The sequence below is a fragment of the Thermobia domestica genome, chromosome 1 (assembly GCF_964235325.1).
Source record: "Thermobia domestica chromosome 1, izTheDome1.hap1.1, whole genome shotgun sequence".
NCBI lineage: Eukaryota > Metazoa > Arthropoda > Insecta > Zygentoma > Lepismatidae > Thermobia > Thermobia domestica.
In genome coordinates, this window is record NC_137454.1 from 33,819,972 (window position 1) to 33,841,673 (window position 21,702).

The 21,702-nt window shown below is 36.0% G+C and overlaps 1 protein-coding gene across 2 annotated transcripts in view; it reads left to right on the top strand.

The window, feature by feature from the left end:
• The window catches only part of LOC145684407 (regulator of G-protein signaling 20-like), a 560,986-nt gene that overhangs the window by 11,742 nt on the left and 527,542 nt on the right, over positions 1-21,702 (top strand). Inside the window, exon 2 of one of the 2 annotated variants that reach the window (XM_081756725.1) lies at positions 15,255-15,383. The exons of the other annotated variant lie outside the window; for it this stretch is intronic. Coding sequence (XP_081612851.1) covers positions 15,357-15,383 — 27 coding nt within the window. The 5' untranslated portion in view covers positions 15,255-15,356. The remainder of the gene's footprint in view (positions 1-15,254; positions 15,384-21,702) is intronic. 2 annotated transcript variants of the gene reach the window in all.

Sequence of the window (21,702 nt, forward strand, 5' to 3'; positions counted from 1 at the left end):
TCCATTCTTCTCCACACCCACATTTCGAATGCTTCCAATCGTTTTTCATCATTTTTGTGTAATGTCCATGTTTCTGATCCTTTCAGAACAATATTCCACACGAAGCATTTTATGAGTCCTTTTCTCAAATCTTTATTCAAGGTCTCACAAAATAGACTTTTCTTCCTTATAAAGGCTCCTTTCCCCATTCCTATCGTTGCTTTTATTTCATCTTCACATTTCATATTATCACTAATAATACTACCCAGGTATAGAAAAATAGTCGCCTGTTCTATTTTTCCTCTTCTACTTGTATATTTGACACCGACCACTTCGTTCCAATCGTCTTTCGAACATCCATTTTCATCCCATATTCTTCACAGCCTTTCCTCAAGTTCTCTAACATAGTCTTACATTACTATAATTCATATGATTATTGATTGAAAATGAAACAAGTGAATGATGCTTTGGGTGTTCAGTGATAGTTTGTCATTAGTCAAAAAAGTTTGGGAACAATTGACCCTAAATAATACTTCACAAAGAATAGAAGTCAAGGGTCTACTCCAAAAGCGAACAATCGCTAACCAGTTCTGCGTGTAGTGTTGGATGTTACATTTGTTTTGAATGCAACAATTGTTCTCCATTTAATTAGATGATTTGTGTATTGATTTACTTGAGCAGCTCGGACGAACATAATGCTAAAAGCACCATTGCCGGTGAAACTAAGTTATTAGGTGGGACAGGTTGGGATCGAATCATAGAACAGTATGTAGGTAGTTTAATTTTGGGAATGTGCCTGTAGATGGCAGGAGAAGCTTGTTTGGTATGTGTTATTGCATGGGAATGGTCAGTCTTCTTTTCAAATGTACTTGAAAGTTAGAAAATGTGACATATCACTATGTTCGCCCGAGCCGCTCATTTCATAAAAGGGCATACGTAACACTTGATAACAAACAGGCCTTTTTACACACTAAAACGTACAGTAATTGAAGGATATTAGTTGGCTAAATTATGAAAAGCAATAACCCTCTGTTGTGCATAAACACAAGGTTCCACGATTGTGCCTGTTACACTAAAAGAGTTGGTGATTAAAGCAAGTGAATGATGATGGAAAAATTGGTGGAATGAGAAAGTGGGAGGTAACGGGTGTACCCAAGAAAGCCCACGAACACGATGTTGTCCCCCACAAACTTACTTGGCCAGGAACCGAACCAGGGACCAGACGCACCACAGGTAAGCGCTCTACTACTGAGCTACCGTGGCCCCCACGAAGTGACTACTAAATTACTACTAATAAAAATAACCCAATAGCACGTATGCATGTATAAATAACAGTACTCTATCAATAAAATATAGTCGAATATTGGCTTTTGATATGACGATATGAACTACACCTGAAGAATAGGAGCACAGTGGCTCAGTGGTAAAACATCTATGGTGTGAGAGGACCCTAGTTAGGACCCAGACTAGATGAGTTTGAGGTGGACTATATCGTGTCTAACAAGGGAACATCTTATATTGATAGTAGCGTTGCCCAATCAAACAATGTGCAATCGATAGAGGAGTGAAGAAAAGTGAGAAATCCAAAGTTTTATGGGCCGACACACAAAAACACAGGAGATACGGAGGAAAGAAGGATCTAGAATCATGTGAAGATAGCAATGCAAAAGATACACTGACACAAAAAGAACTTCAAAATGATTAAAGTAATCAAAATGGCATTTATACAACAGTATAGTAAGCAAACATTGTACGCACAGACATGCTCAATAACATCATATGTAATGCAGTCTTACCAACTGAGCACAAAATAAAGTTGTTAGATGCTAGAACCATACCTGTGAAGTCATGATGCACAGTGTTGCCAACGTTTGAAAATAGGTCTATATGAATTTCTATATGAATCTCGGATTTAGAAGAGAACATACAGTACAAGATTCAAACTAATTAAAACCAAAATATGAGACCATAAACAAGAATATAATCACTGAAGTACGAAAAAAAGGGACGAAGCACAGTGTCGAAGTAGGTTTGCCCAAGTGGAAAATCAGAATAGTATCAAACACAACACACAAAACTGAAATGATGCATGCTCTTGGATTGACAATTGATTAGCAGGCTTACTTTTCTCATGCACGTAATTTTGTATCACTTCACACATTATTGGTAGTCAATTTTTCAGAGTTGCTGTTGATAAAGCAGTCCGCAGTGTGTTGATACTATATGTACTCTTCTACAACCGAGATTCATGTAGGAATTCATATATGCCTATCTTCAAATGTTAGCAACACTGTACATAATGACTTCACAGATATGGTTCTAGCATCTAACAACTTCATTTTGTGCTCAGATGGCAACACTGCATTACATATGATGTTATTGAGCATGTCTGTGGGTACAATGATTGCTTACTATACTGTTGTGTAAATGTCATTTTGATTACTTTAATCATTTTGAAGTTCTTTCTGTGTCAGTGTATCTTTTGCATTGCTATCTTCACATGATTCTAGTTCCTTCTTTCCTGTGTATCACCTGTGTTTTTGTGTGTCGGTCCGTAAAACTTTTGGATTTCTCCCTTCTCTTCACTCCCCTATCGATTGCACATTATTTGATTGGGCAATGCTACTATCAATATAAGATGTTCCCTTGACTATAAATATAAGAAAGATATAAGGTTTTCTCGAGGTTCTTCCGTTTCCTCCCAACATTCTCATTCCATCAGTTCTTTCGACAATCATTAATGATTCTATAATCGAAAAAATTCATTTTTCATTTACATATTGACGAAAAATGTACCTATTTTTTATAGTTTTTTGAAGTTCTTTTATAGTTTAGAAGAATTTTCTTATTTTATAAAAACCCTTATTTAATGTTCCATGGCATGCTTCGAGGTTTAGGGAAGTGTTGATGATGACAATGAAAGAAATAGTGGAGTGATGTAAGTGGAAGAAAATGGGAGAACCTCGAAAAAACACTCATGCAGTGTTTATCCAACACAAAGCTCAGTTGGCGCGAGCTGCGATCCAACTAGAGATCCCTACGCACCAGAAATGGGCGCTCTATTGCTTAACCACTGCGTCTTAGATATATATTTTTACAGAATTTCAATTTAAAAAGTTGTTTATTATCTTAAAATTTTGTGATGAACAAATTCCCTTTGAACCAGGGCGCGAAATTTCCGATCGTCAATTCTTGGATGGAGACCAAATATTTTAGATGGTGACAGGCATTTAGGCTTTATTTTCTTTGTCTCGAAAAACTATCCAACAATCTTCCTTATCTGTCTAGTAGATTTAGACTTGAAATTTCATGCCCAGATTGTAAAACCCATTGTAAATACACCTCGACCTATCTGGTTTTGCATCACGTTCTGTATGTACCTTATAGAACAATTGAAGTTAATAGAAAATGAGGACTTTTCTGTCTTTTAAAATTATTTCTCCTGTTTTATTTTTCACAAACGTTTTTTTCAAGTTAACATTTCCTACCACATTAAATGCTACATATTTAGATGTTTCCATGTGCAGTAGTTCTACAGCGATCTTTTCATTTTCATTCAGAAATAACTCTGTCTAATGTGGTCCCGAAATTATGCTATTCTTCTTTTTTGTCTTCGTATATTTTGTTTGTACACCCTGGGACGACAGTTTGATCTTAACTGACGTTTTAATCAGTCGCCTTTTTTCGTTTTAACTACGAGTGCTTGGTTTAGGGATGGCCAAAATTTTCCGGAATCCGTATTTCTGAATCGGATGTTTTACTTTCCGGATTTCGGAAAAATTCCGGAAATGGGAAAAATTTGGAATTCGGAAACATCCGAAATTCGGAAAAATTCCAGAATTCGGAAAATTCCGAAAATCGGAAAAATTCCGGAATTCGGAAAAAATCCGAAATTCGAAAAAAATATAGAATTCGGAAAAAATCCGGAATTCGGAATTATTCCGGAATTCGGAAAGTAAAAAATTCTAGAATTGGCCGTTCCTAGTTGGTAGCTGTTAAAATAAAAAATTACCCTATAATGAATATATACTGTAACTTGTATTAGTTTCTTGTAGTTGGATATGTCTTATCACTTAGGTAGAGAATTGCTACTGAAGTTATTTACTCCTTTGTTAGGAAGGTGTTATTTTCACAAACAAAAAAGTCGCCGGTATGTCTCAAACATTATCGTGTTCCCACCTGCAGCTGCTCCAAGAGTAGTTCAGTAGGATGTCTGTACTATTTGTTCGAATTTCGTGCGCCTAGTATTGCCCGCAGTAACACATCGGAGCATTTGCTAGTAAGAAGTATAAATGAATCGGTATTTGTCAGTCAATATCATACATATTTTCATTTGTTTCTCCTTTCTGGACTCTGTATGGATACAGCTATAATTTAAAGTTAAAACAATATTAAAATAAAATGAAAATGAAATTAAGTATTTCAGTTTAACATCTCATGATAATGCTCTTTAGGCTAAGGGAGACGATGATTTTAGGGCAAGTGAACGATGATAGAAAAGTTTGCTAGAATGAAAATGTGGGAGTAAACGGAGTTAAATCCGAGCAAACCTACAGACACGATGTTGTCCATCACAAACTTGCGAGGTCGGAGATCGAACCAGAGACCCCACTCATCAGAGGTAAGCGCTGTACCACTGAGTCACCGTTTGCCCCTGAAACAATATTGATAAACAACATTTACAGATAAGAAAACCATATTTTCATAGTAAATGATAACCGTGTTCATACAAATTATGTATATAAAAGCAGTAAAACTCTATAGTCGTAAAATTATTGATTGACGTTTTAACAAATACCGATTTCAACACAAAGTCAAATGTTCAAGAACTGCACACAGAGGAAAAGTTACGTGTGATTTGTGTGCAGTCGTTCTTTCAGAAAAATAAATGTTCCGGGGGGCACACTTAGTATTCCGGAGGGGCACTGCTGGTACTATTCTATTTATTATTGTTTTATAGACGTATTATTTTGGTCTCCTCCGGGGGGCACTCTCAGAGTTCCGGAAGGGGGCAGTGTCCCTGCAAAACATGTTTGGAAGAAACACTGTTTGTGTGTATGTGTATGTAAGTGTGTGTGTGTGTGCGTGTGCTTTACTATAAAATATCAGGGAAGAAGGCTGCATAAATGAAGAAGAAAAAGATTTTTTTTACAATCCCAATATTTTTTAAAAAACGATAGTTTAAAGATCTGTAAAATTATGTCTTTACACTTCGATGACCCAAACTCATTTCAAACTGGCCTTAATATTTAATTTAGAAGCGAAGTTACTATCTATCCCTCAAGGAATATGAATTACAGGACCATGCCGGTTTTGGTAGGAGAGAGTTCACACAGTAGACACCTTCATAATAAATCTATTTGACATCTCCATTGGCGCAAATTTAAATGTTGCGGTTAAAACACCTCCCTTATTCTTGAATGATCAAGTGATTTTATAGCCCAATAAGTAACTCAAGCCTTAGAAATACAAAAAGGAATAAACACAAAAAGATAGAAAGTAAGATAACTAACAAAATAATATAAATATAAATATTTTATTAATATTAAATATATTTTAACAAGAGTTATCATGGAAAATGATTCTTTAAATAAAGTTAGAGTATCTAAGCTGTGATTTGTGTTAGGCCTAATGTGAATAAGGCACCAAATCTTAGCTTTCCTTCTTTGTTGACTTCTATCTTTTCATCAACAGCAGTATTCCCTCAAAATAGAATAACTTCTCTCTTCCCAAATATCTTCTCACTATACCAATAAGATTCCATGAGTTCTAAACTCAAAACACATTTAATGCTATATGGTTCCCACACACACCAGTCAAAAGCGTGAAACTATACATTAGGGTGGGCCGAAAATGGCCGAAAAAAAAATTTTTTAGAAAATTAAGATTGAGTACCGTGCAAAAGTTGTATAATGTTATATTATGTTTCCTTACCAAAACAGAGCCGGATTAAAAGATATTTAACCGGGCCCCGGGGGCCCCAAAGAACGTTAATTTTGAAAAAAAAAAATAGCCAGCAATATAAAATATTATTAAAATATATTTTTTAGAAAGTTAAGTTTGAGTACCATGCAAAAGTTGTATAATATTACGTTATGTTTCTTCACCAAAATAGAGCCGGATAAAAAAATATTTAACCGGGCCCCGGGGGCCCGAAAGAACGCTAATTTAAAAAAAAAATGTAGCCAGCAATGAAAATATTATTAAGATATATTTTTAGAAAGTTAAGTTTCAGTACCGTGCAAAAGTTGTATAATGTTATATTATGTTTCCTCAGCAAAACAGAGCCGGATTAAAAGATATTTAACCGGGCCCCGTGGGCCCCAAAGAACGTTAATTTTGAAAAAAATAGTTGCGAGTAGTGAAAATATTGAAATATTTTTTAGAAAGTTACGTTTGAGTACCATGCAAAAGTTGTATAATATTATGTTTCTTCACTAAAATAGAGCCGAATTAAAAGATATTTAACCGGGCCCCGGGGGCCCGAAAGAACGGTAATTTTGAAAAAAAAAAAGCCAGCAATGAAAATATTATTAAAATATATTTTTAGAAAGTTAAGTTTCAGTACCGTGCAAAAGTTGTATAATGTTATATTATGTTTCCTCAGCAAAACATCCGGATTAAAATATATTTAACCGGGCCCCGGGGGCCCCAAAGAACGTTAATTTTGAAAAAAATAGTTGTGAATAGTGAAAATATTATTGAAATATATGTTTTTAGAAAGTTTGAGTACCGTGCAAAATTTATAATGTCATGTTTCCTTACCAAAACAGAGCCGGATAAAAAGATATTTAACCGGGCCCCGGGAGCCCAAAAGAACGTAAATGCTGAAAAAATATGGTTGTGAGTAGTGAAAATATTATTGAAATATTTGTTTTCAGAAAATTAAGTTTGAGTACCGTGCAAAAGTTGTATAATGCTATGTTTCTTCCCCAAAACAGAGGCAGATAAAAATATTTCACCAGGCCCTGCGGGTCCGAAAAGTGTTATTATTTTTTTTAATATATATACCATTATTTTAAGTATGTATAGAAAATTGGTTAAGATTCCTAATACTTTAACTTGACCCCAGGATTTTAAATGTTCTGATCTGATGTGCAGCTCTTCGCCTGATTGGTGTTTAGTAGATATAATAGTACGGACACAAATACATAAGGTAAGGTTGAAAAATTGACCAACAAACACCAAACCAGCGCAGAACTCATCACGTGGAGATGGCTACACAGCGAGTTCCTCTTACTTAAAGCTCCTTAGCGGAATCTCGGAACAAAATATTGAGAGTTATGTCCGAAGCTTGGTAGATACTTTCGTGCTTCCAGTTTTGCGCGAATATAACCGTCTCGTGCAGCACTACCGCATACTCCTGAAGAAGTTTCTGTTACTACCTTTAGACACTTCTCCAAAGCCTGCGTGTGGAAGGGGAACGTGACAAACTGAAACCTCCTCTTTTCCACAATAATTTCGGTTGGTTCTTCTATTGATACGTTAGCCGAAATTGGAGGTTTCGTTACTATTACTTCTGACCAATCGGTCAAATCGATATAATTCGCATATGCTTCAGTGCTTTGCCTATTGCAATTGTCAATTAGAACTATAGTTTGGTATTTTCGGCCATCAAAATAGAGACCCTTAAAATTAGTAGCTTTACACTGTAAACGGTTTCTTTTTTCTTTTTCTTTTTCTTTTTTGCTAGTTTCGTACGGATTTTGTTTTTATCTACTACCTTGTCTTAGTTTTGTTCAGTAAATTCATATCTTCTAAAACAGCGGATACAATTTTAGCAGCCGACCTATTCGATATACCTGTTAAATCTTTTGCGGTACTCATTTGTTTAGGGCTCACTATTGTTTATTTAGGTTTACTTTAGATTTTATTCTCTAAACGATTGCTCCATGTGAACTCTTCATCGTCTGAATTCGGGGTGGAAGCGCTTAATGTATGTTCCAAGTACGGGACTGAGGCTAACGATTGTAACCCTCTTGTAATTGGTACCGTAGCATCATAATCGATCTATGTGTCATGCTTTCTTTTGAGCCTATGGGTTTCTGCTTCATCTACATTGCGACTCGTCATCTGTCTCTAATTTCTCTGATCTAATATGAGCTCCTACTCCAAAAGCGGTATATAATTTGATTTACCACACTTACAGGTTAATCTATCGCAGCATTTGCAAGAGAAAATATCACATAACTTCTGAGCACCGTTCTTAAATTTCTTTAATTTGGCTCTTAATGGGGTATATCTCATTTCTTAATGGGGTTAATGATAGTTTTGCATTTTGAGTTGTAATTCAAAATCATATGCTTAATTCGAAGTCAAGACAATACAGGAAGAGAGGCTCGCAGCCATATTGTTTCTAGTTTATTTGAATTCAGCAATGTAAGCGCTGTCTTCGGAAAGCCAGTGTTATGTATTTTGCATCCAGATGCGAAAAAGTGATATTCTCTTAAAGTTTGAGAGTTCTAAGATGGGCTCAACACAAAGGTTTTTCGTGTGTTAATATGGTATTTATGAAAGTTAGTTAAGCTCTTAATAGTTATTTGCGTATATTGAAACCATGTATTTCATATTTTATGTATTAATAGTATTGTCTGGTAAAATGTTCTTATTACCTAAAACCATTTTATTTGAACAAAAAATTGGGAACTTTAGGGCCACGGGGGCCCGGTTAAATATTGTTTTAAAATCAATATATTTGACATGGCTTCATTTCGTACCAATGCACAACTTTTGATAACTACTCAATCCTGAATATCTGAAAAAAATTTTTTCGGCCCACCCTACTATACATGCTATATTACTGACACATTCTTACCACAAGCCAGAAACTATAACAGTTATATTACTGACCCATACTTACCACAAGCGTGAAACAAGTAATGTTATGTTAGTGCCAGAGATATGGACCATAAATCTGAAACTATGTCTGGCTACTTGGGAAAATAAACAATAAGTACTTAGAAACTGTATTTTTTTTAAAAAAAATCATCAATATATTGAGATGAATCTTTTCGTTTGTTAGAAGTAGTAAGTTAGGATAGGTAGGCTTGGTAAGAAATATTATAGTAGTAAGCACATGCCTTAGCGGAGGCGAGTGAGCATTATATTGTGGGAAACAGATTCTGAGAGCCAACCAGATAATTAACCAGAAAGCTTGAAGTACTTCCGTAGCCTGCCAATTAGATCTTACTTAGTTGAAGTCCACCTGAGTAAAGTATTGTCTGTTAATTTCTTCTTGCGTATAACAGTAATATTGGAGCCAGTTGATTACACATTTGTGCTCCTGGATCCCTGGCCCAGAATCAATGACCTAGGGATACCTAGGACCACCTCTTTAAATTTTGGCAATGGATACGTTGGCCCATCTTCTCAAATTTTGGGAGAGGTACATAGGACCATTTCTTGAATTTTGGGAGGGGTACATAAGGTTACTCCTTAAATTTGGGAATTGTCAAAAAACAAAATTTAGTAAACGTTCTCTAGGAATCAAATATATATCACTGTAAATTTGAGTGGCTCACATTGCTCCCTTTTATGTGTATAAAATTGCCAAAATTTCAAACTTGGAGGTTTTTGACCTATTTTATTCCCTTAATTGAGAATTTATCAGGTTATATGGTTAATAGTTAAATATAAAGATCCTTTCTCGTTCATAAGGCATGGGGATAGTAACGCACCTTTGTTAAATTTTGGAAAATGAAATGAAATGAAATCTTTAAGTTTTACGTCCAACGGGTAGGCTAAAGGAAACGTGGATGATGAATGAAGTGGTGGAATGACTAAAGTGAGAAGAAACGGGAGAACCTCGACAAAACCCACGCACACGGGTTAAATTTAGGGAAAGATGCATAGGCCAACCTTTTAAATTTGGAACTTGACAACAATATACAAGGTGTGTGAGAAAAGTAATGAGACTGGCAACACTGCGGACGATCTGGCAACGTTGTGTCTACCGGCCTGTACTAGACCGGTTTGTTGATCCCTTCCACTTCCTCAGTCCGAGTTACAACTCCGTACAGCTAACACATTATTTTTGACAGCACCATCAGTGAAGATGTGTTTTTGTTGTGTGTTACAGAAATGGAGCATCGGATCTAGAGCAACGTTGTGCAATAAAGTTTTGTGCTAAACTTGGTGAATCCGCGAGTGTGATTTTTGAAAAGTTGAAACAGACCTATGGGGAACATTGCTTATCAAGAGCACAAGTTTTCCGCTGGCACAAATCATTTTTGGAAGGCCGAGAACACGTTGAAGATGAACTTCGCTCAGGGAGACCTTCAACTTCAAAAACTGACGAAAACGTTGAACGTGTGGGGGATCTTGTGAGATAAGACCGTCGAGTAACAATAAGGATGATGAGTGAACAGTTAAATTTAAACACTTTCACCGTACAACAAATTTTGATAGATGATTTGAACATACGAAAGATTTGTGCCAAAATGGTGCCTGGAAACCTTACTACTGAACAGAAGGGCAATCGAAAAAACGTGTGCGTTGATCTTGAGAGGACTGCAAACGACCAAGAATTCTTCAATTGTGTGATCACGGGTATGAATCCTGGATATTTTAGTACGATCCTGAAACAAAACGGCAAAGCGAAGAGTGGCACACTCCGTCATCTCCTCGGCTGAAGAAATGTCGTATGAGCAAATCAAAGATCAAGACGATGCAGATTTGTTTTTTTGACAGTAAGGGCATCGTACACAAAGAATTTGTTCCACTAGAACAAACTGTAAACCAAGTGTTTTATAAAAGTGTCCTTGAAAGGATCAGGAAAAGAGTGATTCGTGTGAGACCAGACATTGCAGACAAGTCACAAAGTCCTTGTGACTTTTTCCTTTTCCCGAAATTGAAACGTCCTAAAAAGAAGTCATTTTGGAACTCTGGAGAACATTCAAAAGACTGGGACCGACTAGTTAAAAGACATACCAGTTAAAGACTTCCAGCGCTGCTTCCAAGAGTGGGAACAACGACTCCGCCGGTGCATAGCTGCCCAAGGGAACTACTTTGAAGGGGACAACACTATTGTTTGAAAAACATAAAAACTTTAGTTTGTACAAAATCAGTCTCATTACTTTTCTAACACACCTCGTATATTGTAAATTTCGCTAGGACTCGAATATATATTTCTGTAAATTTGGTTGGCCGTAATACTGCTACACGAATGCAAAACACGTTACCCTTATTCCATATTCTGTACATCTACGACTAGCAAAGACAGACACAAACTTTTACGCTCTACTAAACCGTTAATCATTGAAATATTGAACACTTTGTAACCTTTCAAAGTATGCTATCTATAACTATTGAAAGTTTCATAGAATGACTTTGTTAGTCTGTCGACAGGTATCAGAACATAAGCCATAAGAGATACACTTCCTTGATTTGAGTCCAAGGTCCTAAGAATAGCTTCCACTTCTGCCTTTATATTTTGATTGTAACAAAAGTGTATAGATTGAACCACTTCAAACTTCAGTATTGGATCACCATAAAACAAAACAGGAAGACATCGCGAAGATTTTTTCTTTTATATGGATTCAGTGTTCCAGGAATAGGATTCACTCATTTACATGGATTCAGTATTCCAGAAATAGGTTTCATTTTTTATATGGCTTTAGTGTTCTAGGAAGAGGTACCATTCTTTTATGTGGATTCAGCGTTCCACGGGTAAGGTTCCATTCTTTTATATGGATTCAGTGTTCCAGGAATAGGTTATTTTCATATGGATTCAGTATTCCAGGAAGAGGTTCCATTCTTTTATATGGATTCAGCGTTCCAGGAAGAGGTTATATTTTATATTAATTCAGCGTTCCACGAGTAAGGTTACATTCTTTTATATGGATTCAGTGTTCCAGGAATATGTTATTTTTTATATGGATTCAGTATTCAAGGAAGAGGTTCCATTCTTTTATATGGATTCAGCGTTTCAGGAAAAGGTTACATTTTAGATGAATTCAGCGTTCCACGAATAAGGTTCCATTCTTTTATATGGATTCAGTGTTCCATGAATATGTTATTTTTATATGGATTCAGTATTCCAGGAAGAGGTTACATTTTATATGAATTCAGCGTTCCAGGAATAGGTTTCATGCCCGTCATTTTTAAATTGAAATCAGGAGCAGTCGTGGTAACCACTTCTGTGTACAAAATTGAGTCCTGATATAGCAAAATTGGTAAGAAATTGTTTTCTAATGTAGATTCAAAATTCGTTCCAAGTATATATTCCATCTGCGTCTTGTACATTTCTTAAAACCGGAAATGGTAGCTGGATCACTCTGTTTCTCATTTCCCGGAAATCAAAATCGGTTAAGAGGTAGTGAGATGCAACATCCTAAGTAGAGTTTTTGCGAGGCAAACATTAAAGCCATCTCGTCTCGGACAGATGTGACAGTGATGTCTCATCTTGAAAACTGTCTCTGTTTCTATTAGAAGTGCTCTGTTTCATCTCGTATTTCATCACAAGAATTCTGTCTTGTTTCGTCTCGAAAACATGTCGTGAAAATGATGTTTTAAAGACTGTATGTTTTTCTACTGAAAGAGGTATGTTTCATCCCGAATCTCGTCACGAGAAACTTGTCTTGTCTCGTCTTGAAAAAAGTTTCGTAAAAATGATGTCTCGTCTTGGAAACTCTTTATCTGCTTCTATTGGAAGAACTTTCTTTCATCTTGTAACTTGTCACGGAAATTCTGCCTATTCCGTCTCAAATAGGTGTCATGGAAGGGATGTCTTGTGTTGGAAACTCATCTGTTTCCACTGGAAGAGCTTAATATTGAAGTCAACGAAAGTACCACAATGGGAAATGAAAATTACTTGATTTGGCGGAGAACGTCTTGTAAAACATTTAATTAACTAACTTATTGTTTTCATTCTTGGCAAGGGTTTAAACATATGTTTGTTAGCAAATATTTTACAAAACCCTAAATTATCCAAATATTTTCAAACTTTTAATCAATTACAAGTTCTCTTAGTACATATATGTTTGAAAACCTTAACTAACTATAAGTTTTTAAATAAACGTTTAAACATTTGAACGTTGGGTTTGAAATATTATTAGTTACTTAAATATTTGTTGATGCAAAATCTACATATTAACTATAAGTTTTCTTAGTAAAATTTGAATGTTGGATAACGGTTTTGAGAAACATTTTATAAAATACAATTAACTATAAGTTTACTTTGTAAACGTTTAAATGATTTAATATCGATTAACGTTTTGCGAAACGTTAAACCACAAGTTCTCTTGGTAAACGCTAAATGTTTCGGTGTTAGTTAACGTTTAATTATCTGAGGATTTTGTGAAACGTTTAGCTAACTGTACATTTTTTAGTAAGCGTTTGAATTTTAGTTAATATTTCATGAAACGTTTAAGTAATTCCAAATTTTGTTATTAAATCTTCAATCATTTGTATGTTAATGAACACTTAATTATCTAAGGATTTTGAGAAAACTTTCAGATAACGTACATATTTTCTTAGTAAACTATGTAATGTTGCGATTATCAGAAAAAAGTTTTCTTACTTCTAAACGTTGAGCCATTTTTATTTAAGCGTTTATTGAGTATATTAAAATTTTTACTAAACATATCTCATAAGGTATTTAGTTTATTAAATGTTTGTGAATGTCGTTCGTCCGTCCATTTATAATGTTTAAATGTGTCATTAGATGAATGTTCCGTATCCCGATCTCTAACACAAATGGACGTGCATATAAATTATTTTTGTTCTAAATATTCAATTTACTTAGGTGCTTACAATAAATAAAGGACAAATACAGGGTGTTAAAAAAATGTGTTACAATTTTGGGAACAAATTCCTGACATCAAAATAAAAAAAAAGTTCATATGGACCTGTTCTCAAAAGTGGATAGTTTCAGAGTTATAGGATGCCGGAAACGTGAAATAAGTGAACTTTAAAAGTTCATACCTTCACCGCTATGGAACCTATCGTAGTCGGGTAAAGATATCACTGAGGAACTGGTATGTGAACTATCCAAATATCCATGTTTAAGAATGCTCAAGTACATGCACACCAGCGTTTAGAGAGGTAGGTGGAGAGTGTTCAAGTACTCCTGAACAGCCTCTCTAAAAATGATTATGCAAGTATCGGGGATTCTGAAAGATGGATATTTGGATAGTACACATATTAGTTCTTCAGTGACCCAACTACGATCGGTCCTATAGTAGTGAAACTATGGATCTTTAATAACACGTTAGCTGCCAATGGTGAATTTTGTTGTTCACCGGTAGAGTGCCAAGCGTACTTACTTACATTATTCATGTTTTGTTCATATTTTTTTAAAACATAATATTAATATTGAAACATAATCTAAGGCAAGGTATTGAGTCCGCGTGCATAAAAGTAGGGAGTCCCATCGGACTTACGTGTGTATATTTTGTTTATGGGCAAGAGGATAAATTACAGCTGAACTGGCAACTCTGTTAGAAAGTTACTTGTTTATTACTACATGTGCAGAAGTGAGAAGTGTGGATAATATTCATCTTGTTTTTAGTGCTAATAAGTAGTATCTTTATGCAATGAAAAACGAAGAAATATGCGCAGAACTCGATCTCATTAGTAATAGCAGTGTAGTAATCTGGACTTTTCTGAAAATTCAGCAAATGAGAGGGACACTGACATCTTGTGAAAATAAATTAGAATAAATAATGAATCCATTGTTAAACTTTTTAACATGTCATTGAAAAAGCAACACATAGGTCCGATCGGGTCTACAAAAGCAGCAAATTGCTTGTTACTTGGTATTTAGCGCCCCCTAGCGGCGATAATAATCAATATCAAAGACCAAAACCTACAGTGTAAATTTCTCATATATTATGTGTAATAGAAGTACTACAGTTTATTAACAGTAGAGACAGGATTTTTACAATACAAGTACTCTAACGTCAATTCGACGAATTAGAAGTTGTTCGGTCTGATCGGACCTACAAGAACATTTTCTTAGATCACTCCAGTAGGTCCGATCGGACCCACATGGCAGCTAACGTGTTAAAGTTCATTTTCTCACGTTTTCGACACCCTATAAGTACAAAACTATACACGTCCGACCAGAGGCTCGTATAAACTTTTTTCTTACTTTAATGTGAGGAATCTATTCTTAAAACATTGTAAGAAATTTTTGTAACACCCTGTAACTAAATTCAAAGAACTAACCAATAGTTTAAGGAGTGAATGACATTATTTTCTAACTAACCCCAGTTGATAACTATTTTCATCTATTATTTGATGCAACTACATTAATTTGAATCTATTGTGAACAGGGTAACTGCCGTAAGAGAAGAAAAATTTGCAACAGTTGTCACTGACCCTGTCAGTTGCCTGTTGTAATTGCTGTTGGAGAAGTTTATACACAAACTGGAAATATGACTGGCGCCGTCGCATTGTCAGCGGTGAGTATAGGCAAGTTCCTAGCCTGGTGGTGGATAGCTAACATTACGTTCAACTAATCGCATGTGTAATGGTTTTTGGATGATACTAATGTAATTAATGACAAAGGGATCGATTGTCTCAAAGATTTTCTCAACTTCAGTCAACAGCCAACCACTAAAATTACAATGATAGAAATGGAAATATAAACAACAAGAAGGAAATTATGTTAAAATAATCATATTTGCATTGTTTTTTGGTAGATGATATGTATATGTGGCTGTATATGTGATGATAAACAGATTCGTGCTGTAGACAGTAGGAAGCGAATGCTGGTCATTGAAGTCTGTAGCAGCAGTTGGTGATGTACCATACTAATAGTCTTTCCCTCACATACTGTGCGTAAAATTGATTGTAAACGCTAGAGACATACCGGACACCGTAACGTAAGCTTACTTCGTACAGATAACCGAGTTTGTACAAATGTACAGCATGGTTCGGAAGTAGACGTACCCCTAATTGGTGTTTTCTAACGGTTTTAGGTTTTACCCACATTTGTTTGGTGAAATTGCTTAGAATTGTCTGGTTGGTCAACTGGAAGAAAATGGTATCAAATACACTGTTGTGATACAGCAGGATGGAGCACCAGCGCAGTTCGCGATTCACGTGCGCAATTAACTGAATCACATGTTTCCCGGCCGCTGGATTGGAAGAGATTGTGCATCTTTACCAGTTCCCTTTGCCTGGCCTCCAAGAAGCCCCGATCTGACGACACCAGACAATGGTCTCTGGGGTTTCATAAACCAACAAGTAAGAGACACTCGATATCACACAACGAAGGAATTAGGAGTAGCTGTGGAACACGCTTTCGTGACTCCGGAGTATCTCCGCAATACATCTGCGAGAACTTGGCGCAGAGGCATGGATGGTGGTCATACCCATGTTTATGGCTCTTAAGACTCTTAAGACTTCAAGGTAACTGTGTAAAGATATTCTACTATAACTAACACTATACTGTTGAAACTAAAGGGGGTGCGCCCATTTCCAGACCACCCTGTATATCAAGGACTTGCGGCGACATCGTTTCGTAAAATAAGTGTGGTCTTCCCCTATGGAGTGTAAGGTGCTGTAAGAACCATAGGGGAGAGGAAGTTTTTGCTTTGCGGTAGACAACCTACAAGGATGGCTATCTATGGCCATGATATCTTTGCGTCTTTTCCTAAATGTATCACTACACCTGTGACGGTCAGTGGCCCGGCAGTTAGTCCAGGATGACAACCAGAGCTACGAAATTCATGCCTGGGTGGGTCTTCAATCGTGCTTAACCTAGGTTGCCAATATTTTCGCAGTACTACCTGAACCTGAGGTTTATTCAAAGACTCCCGGGAAAAATCTACTGAAATCATCATCATTATAGGTATTCTGCCATTATCGGCAGGTCACTTGCCGCAAGTGAGGAACTTCCATGCTTCATAATCCTCAACAAACCTCGTCATCTTCACGTATGATTTTTCTCTTTTGATACCGTCCATCAATTGTAGACTTCTTCGCCTCTTTCCTCTGTCTATTGTCACCATACCCTCTAGGAAGTCCCTCATGATACAGTTTCTTCTTATTTTATGTCCCAAACAATTTCTCTTCCATTTTTCAATAATATCGGAAAGTGTTCTTTTCTCCCCAACCATTTCTAGTACCCTCTCATTCGTTTTCTTCTCTATCCAACTAATTCGGCTGTCAGCAATCAAGGGTAAAAATTGTGGTGGTTTCACGTTCCTTCCCAAACCGCAGTATACCAACCCTTAAAGTCACTCTAACCACACCTAGAACTAATGTCCAAATAGCCGTATACCAATCACTATAATTTCCGCTAACATGTTTGCTGGAGAACTGATACCTTTTCCCAGAACACTCTTCGTTTGGCTACTCTATTTAGACCAATTCGGTAGGGATGGCCCTTTCTAGTAGCGAATTACCGCCGACATAGCTCTAAATTTCACTGTAGCACGTAATCCTCCCCACCCTAGACATAAATTTCTTCATACAGGTAGTGTTTATCGGGGCGGAAATAATCATTGGTCACAGTTATTACAATAATTTCATTATGATTACAGTTCTATTTACTTGTTTTTTTTAATGTTAAATCTTGTACCTTAAATTTCACTCAGTTCCGTACTACGTAACTAGAGCTCTTGCATTTTGTATAGATATGTAAACACGAAGATAAAACAGTATTTTCACATATTTTTCCTCTAGCTTATCGTTTTGGTACAATATTAACTCAGTTATTACAAAATGTATTTGGTTTCTGTATATGCGGGGCAACGCCAGTTAATTATGCATTATTTTAATAAGTGGCACAATAGTTCGGTGCTAGTTCGAGCCCTTTATGTGGCGCTTTGAAAGTATTTGAGAATAAGATCCTGAGATGAATATTCGGACCCAAGAGGAAGGGGAATGGGGAATGGCGGAAACTTCATAACGAGGAACTACATAATTTATACGGTTTACCAAACATTGTTAGGGTCATCAAGTCTAGGAGACTCAGGTGGACCGGTCGTGTAGCCAGGATGGAAGAAAATAGAAACGCTTTCAGTTTTAACTGGAATACAAATCGTAAAGCGACCATTAGGAAGTCTTAGGCGCAGATAGGAGGACAATATTAAGATGGATCTAGCAGAAATAGGAATACAAAGTAGAAACTGGATCCGGTTGGCTAAGGATAGAAGTCAGTGGAGAGCTTTTCTGAACGTGGCGCTGAACTTCCATGTTCCATAGGTCATAGAGTTAGTTAGATTCGCTAGCGCTCACTAAAACTTGGGTGCTGTTTCTATGGTTGACGACTAAAGATTTAATGGATCACCACCCGGAAGTCAGTACATTCTAGCTCATTCCCTTAACTACTGCGCAATGAAAAGTCACATATGATAAATATTGTACTATAAGATAGAGTAATGTTTTAGCTACAGCACAAGACACTGATTCATTTAGTTATGTCTCCTGATATCGAAAAATGTAACAAATAAAATAAATATATTTGATTCGTTTTACAATGAGCAAATTAGATGGCACTTGCTGTTAGATCTTTCTAGAAGTGCTCCGTTTAATGGAATGTTTATTTGTATGTGTAAAGTATTTTAAAGTAAAAATCTTATCACGAAATAGATATATTGTTTGACCGTTTTTCGTGTAATGTTTCACATTTTTTTTAAAATATTAATTTACATTTAAGGAAATAGATTTTGAGACGAAACTTGTTCAGAACGCCATAATGCGTTGTTGCCAAATTTGTACGTTTACTGTAGTAGTCACAATAAGAAAATTCCTGGATTCTAGCGTTGCAGTTCGAGAAGAGGAATTTCTAATTTCGAAAACTAATTTCTCCAGTAAGTATCCAAACAGAACTCCATGATTACTCCTTTTATTATCTGGCATCAGTAAACACTCGACACTTATCTTGCATCGCTGCACTATTCAAGCAGCATTTAGCATAGCACCGATAACACCTAGTGATCCACTTTAAGGAAGTGTAAAGAAGTCTAATAATTATAATCTTACACTATAGTCTCATTTCTTCATTTTATCACACCTAAAAATTATTTTCTCCTTTCAAATAAATTTTATGAAACCATTATTTTTATACGTTTCTTCAAGTATTATTCTATTCCGAATAATACACTTTATATATTCACGTTTGGAGTATAGATCTTAAATAAAGTTACGTGTAATTTTGAAATGTATGCATTCTAATGTTTTACTGGGGCACATTTCAATGGGTATGAATAGGTTCTGATTCTATACAGATTAATGCATGAAGAATCAAAACGAGAAGAAAAACACCTTCATATATATTCTGTGAGTATTTTATTGAAAGCAGAGTCTCCCTATGTTGTAACGAAGCATGGGAATTCCATCAGTGAATCAGTTCCGTGTGGTTTCTGTATGGAAGTCTGTGTGTTCGTGACTGAGGAACATTTGTTTAGTGACACGCAGGGGGAGGAGTCCCTTGTTTCCTGTACACGCTAACAGAACTCAATCTTCCAGGTTTTTCTTTTCTTTTCTGTCCTTTAATGCTAACATCAAATATGTTTGGTAGACACAAGGAAGACAATAACATACAGGGTGTTTTGAGTCGAAGTCCTGTATGTATATGAATAGGGTGTAATGAAAATACTTAATTTTTCAGAAATACCATTATTATTATTACCTTAAAAGCACAAGATGTGCTAGGCATGTGCCATTTAGGTGTCCCAGCTACTTTTCAGGTACCCGACACTTGACACATATGATATTCATGTGCTAAGTATGTATTTCAGCTACGTAAAGTTTTAGATACTTGTTAACCTAATTGATATTTGCAACTATGTAATACAAATATAGCATTTATATACTTGGCTCAGTTTCGCACTTTAACAGTCGTTTGCTTTTATGTCGCCACTTGGGACATATATCTGTCATGTACTAGGTACGTCATTTAGGTACATACTGTTTCAGATACTCTAACAGCACAAGATGTGCTACGCATGCTACATTTAGGTGTTCTAAATTCATCTCCCACATTTGATACATTTGTTGCTTCTTTTTCTAAGCGATTGTGTACTAGAAGCAACAAACACATCAACTTTATTAAATGACAACTGTCGCCGATCATTTGAAAGTGAATATGGAAGAAAGCAAGTAGACACTCGTCATTTATAAAATTACATGGCGAGCAGATTTTATCTGATCCCAAACGATTATAGTCGAATATATGAGGTTAAAGGAGCACTCTGATTAGCCAAATTCAAGACCTCAACAATTTATCTCTCTACAAGCGACATTGTCTTCATCGCCTCTGTGGCCAAGTCAGTAGAGCACGCGGCTAGTAATCCAAAGGTTGGTGGTTCCCGCCTACCCTGGGGTACATTCTTTTACTTGTTGAAAGTGTTTTTTAGACTCATCTTAATGTAAACACATTACGCATATAGGCGATTTAACGTATTTTGCGGGGAGTAATTTTGTGATTCATTGACGCTTACGGCATGGGGAACATAACTAGAACATACAGGCACATTCCCCAGGTACATGTCAGACATGTGCCTAGGGGCGGACATAGACTGTAACTATCACTTGCCATCCATATGATTTCTCTCTCAGAGGTACACACGGCACATACTGGACACATTCCCATGTACCTGAGGGAACATGATAGACATATGCCTGCTATGTGATTGTGCTGTTAGGGTAAGTATTTTATTCTGCATTTTGACTGGTCCTTTAACTAATGAGTTTTTTTTTCTATTTTAGGTTTGGTCTGGAAATGTTTCTTTCACGTTTCTCGATTTTCATGTTCCTCTTTCAGCTCCCAATAGTTTCTTCTATTTTTCAAATCATCGATCACTTGTGTTCTTCTTCTTCCTACTCCTCACTTTCCTTCTACAGTGGTATGAAGATGACTTCGCAGGATGTGTCCAATCCAATTGGCCTTTTTACGAAGGATGCTGGCTAGAAGCGTTCTCTTCTCTGCTATCCGTTTTAAAACATCTTCATTTGTTACTCTTTCTGTCCATTTTATCTTCTCCATGTTCCTCCAAGACCACATTTTGAAACTTTCTAAATATTTCTTCTCTAACTTCCGTAATGTCCAAGTCTCTGAACCATATAGTCCTATATCCATATACCTATAGTTTTTATAATGGTATTAAATTATTATGTCTGAGATGTAAAGTTATTGGAATATAAAGTGTTTGGATTCAGAGAGTACCGGTACCATTCTAGCATTCACGTGCAGAAAATCAATATGAAGGATTTTCATGGCTAATGCTCGTGGTAGCAACTTTGACTTTCATTGATGGTATTTAGTAGAATAGGATGATCAGATTTAGAAAATAAAATAATGGATTTCAATGGCAAATACAGGCATACTTTGACATTAATCGTTAGGTCGTTATTCATGCCAGTCAGTCAGGGCGTCGATTTGTGTGACCTGGGGCAAAAGGAAATTGTTGTTCCAAGGATGTAGTTGAGCCAGTATCCAGCCGCTATGAATAAATTTTCTGCGTCATATTTGCCATTTTTATATCAATAATAGTAATATTTCACTAAATATTTTAAAACAAGGGAAAGTAATTATTTATTCTATGTACAAAAACGTTGGTGTGTTACCTCACTACGCAATAATTACTGATCCAATAAAAATGATACTTGTATAAGCATGGTTATCAACATTAGATCTCCCAATGATCTTATGTTACATAACAATTTTGCACAGAGAAAAAAAAACGTAGGTTGCATTCATAAATCCTGTAGTTTTTTGGATTCAATGTGTGACTATATATAACATCTTGCAGCAAAAGTATAACTGAA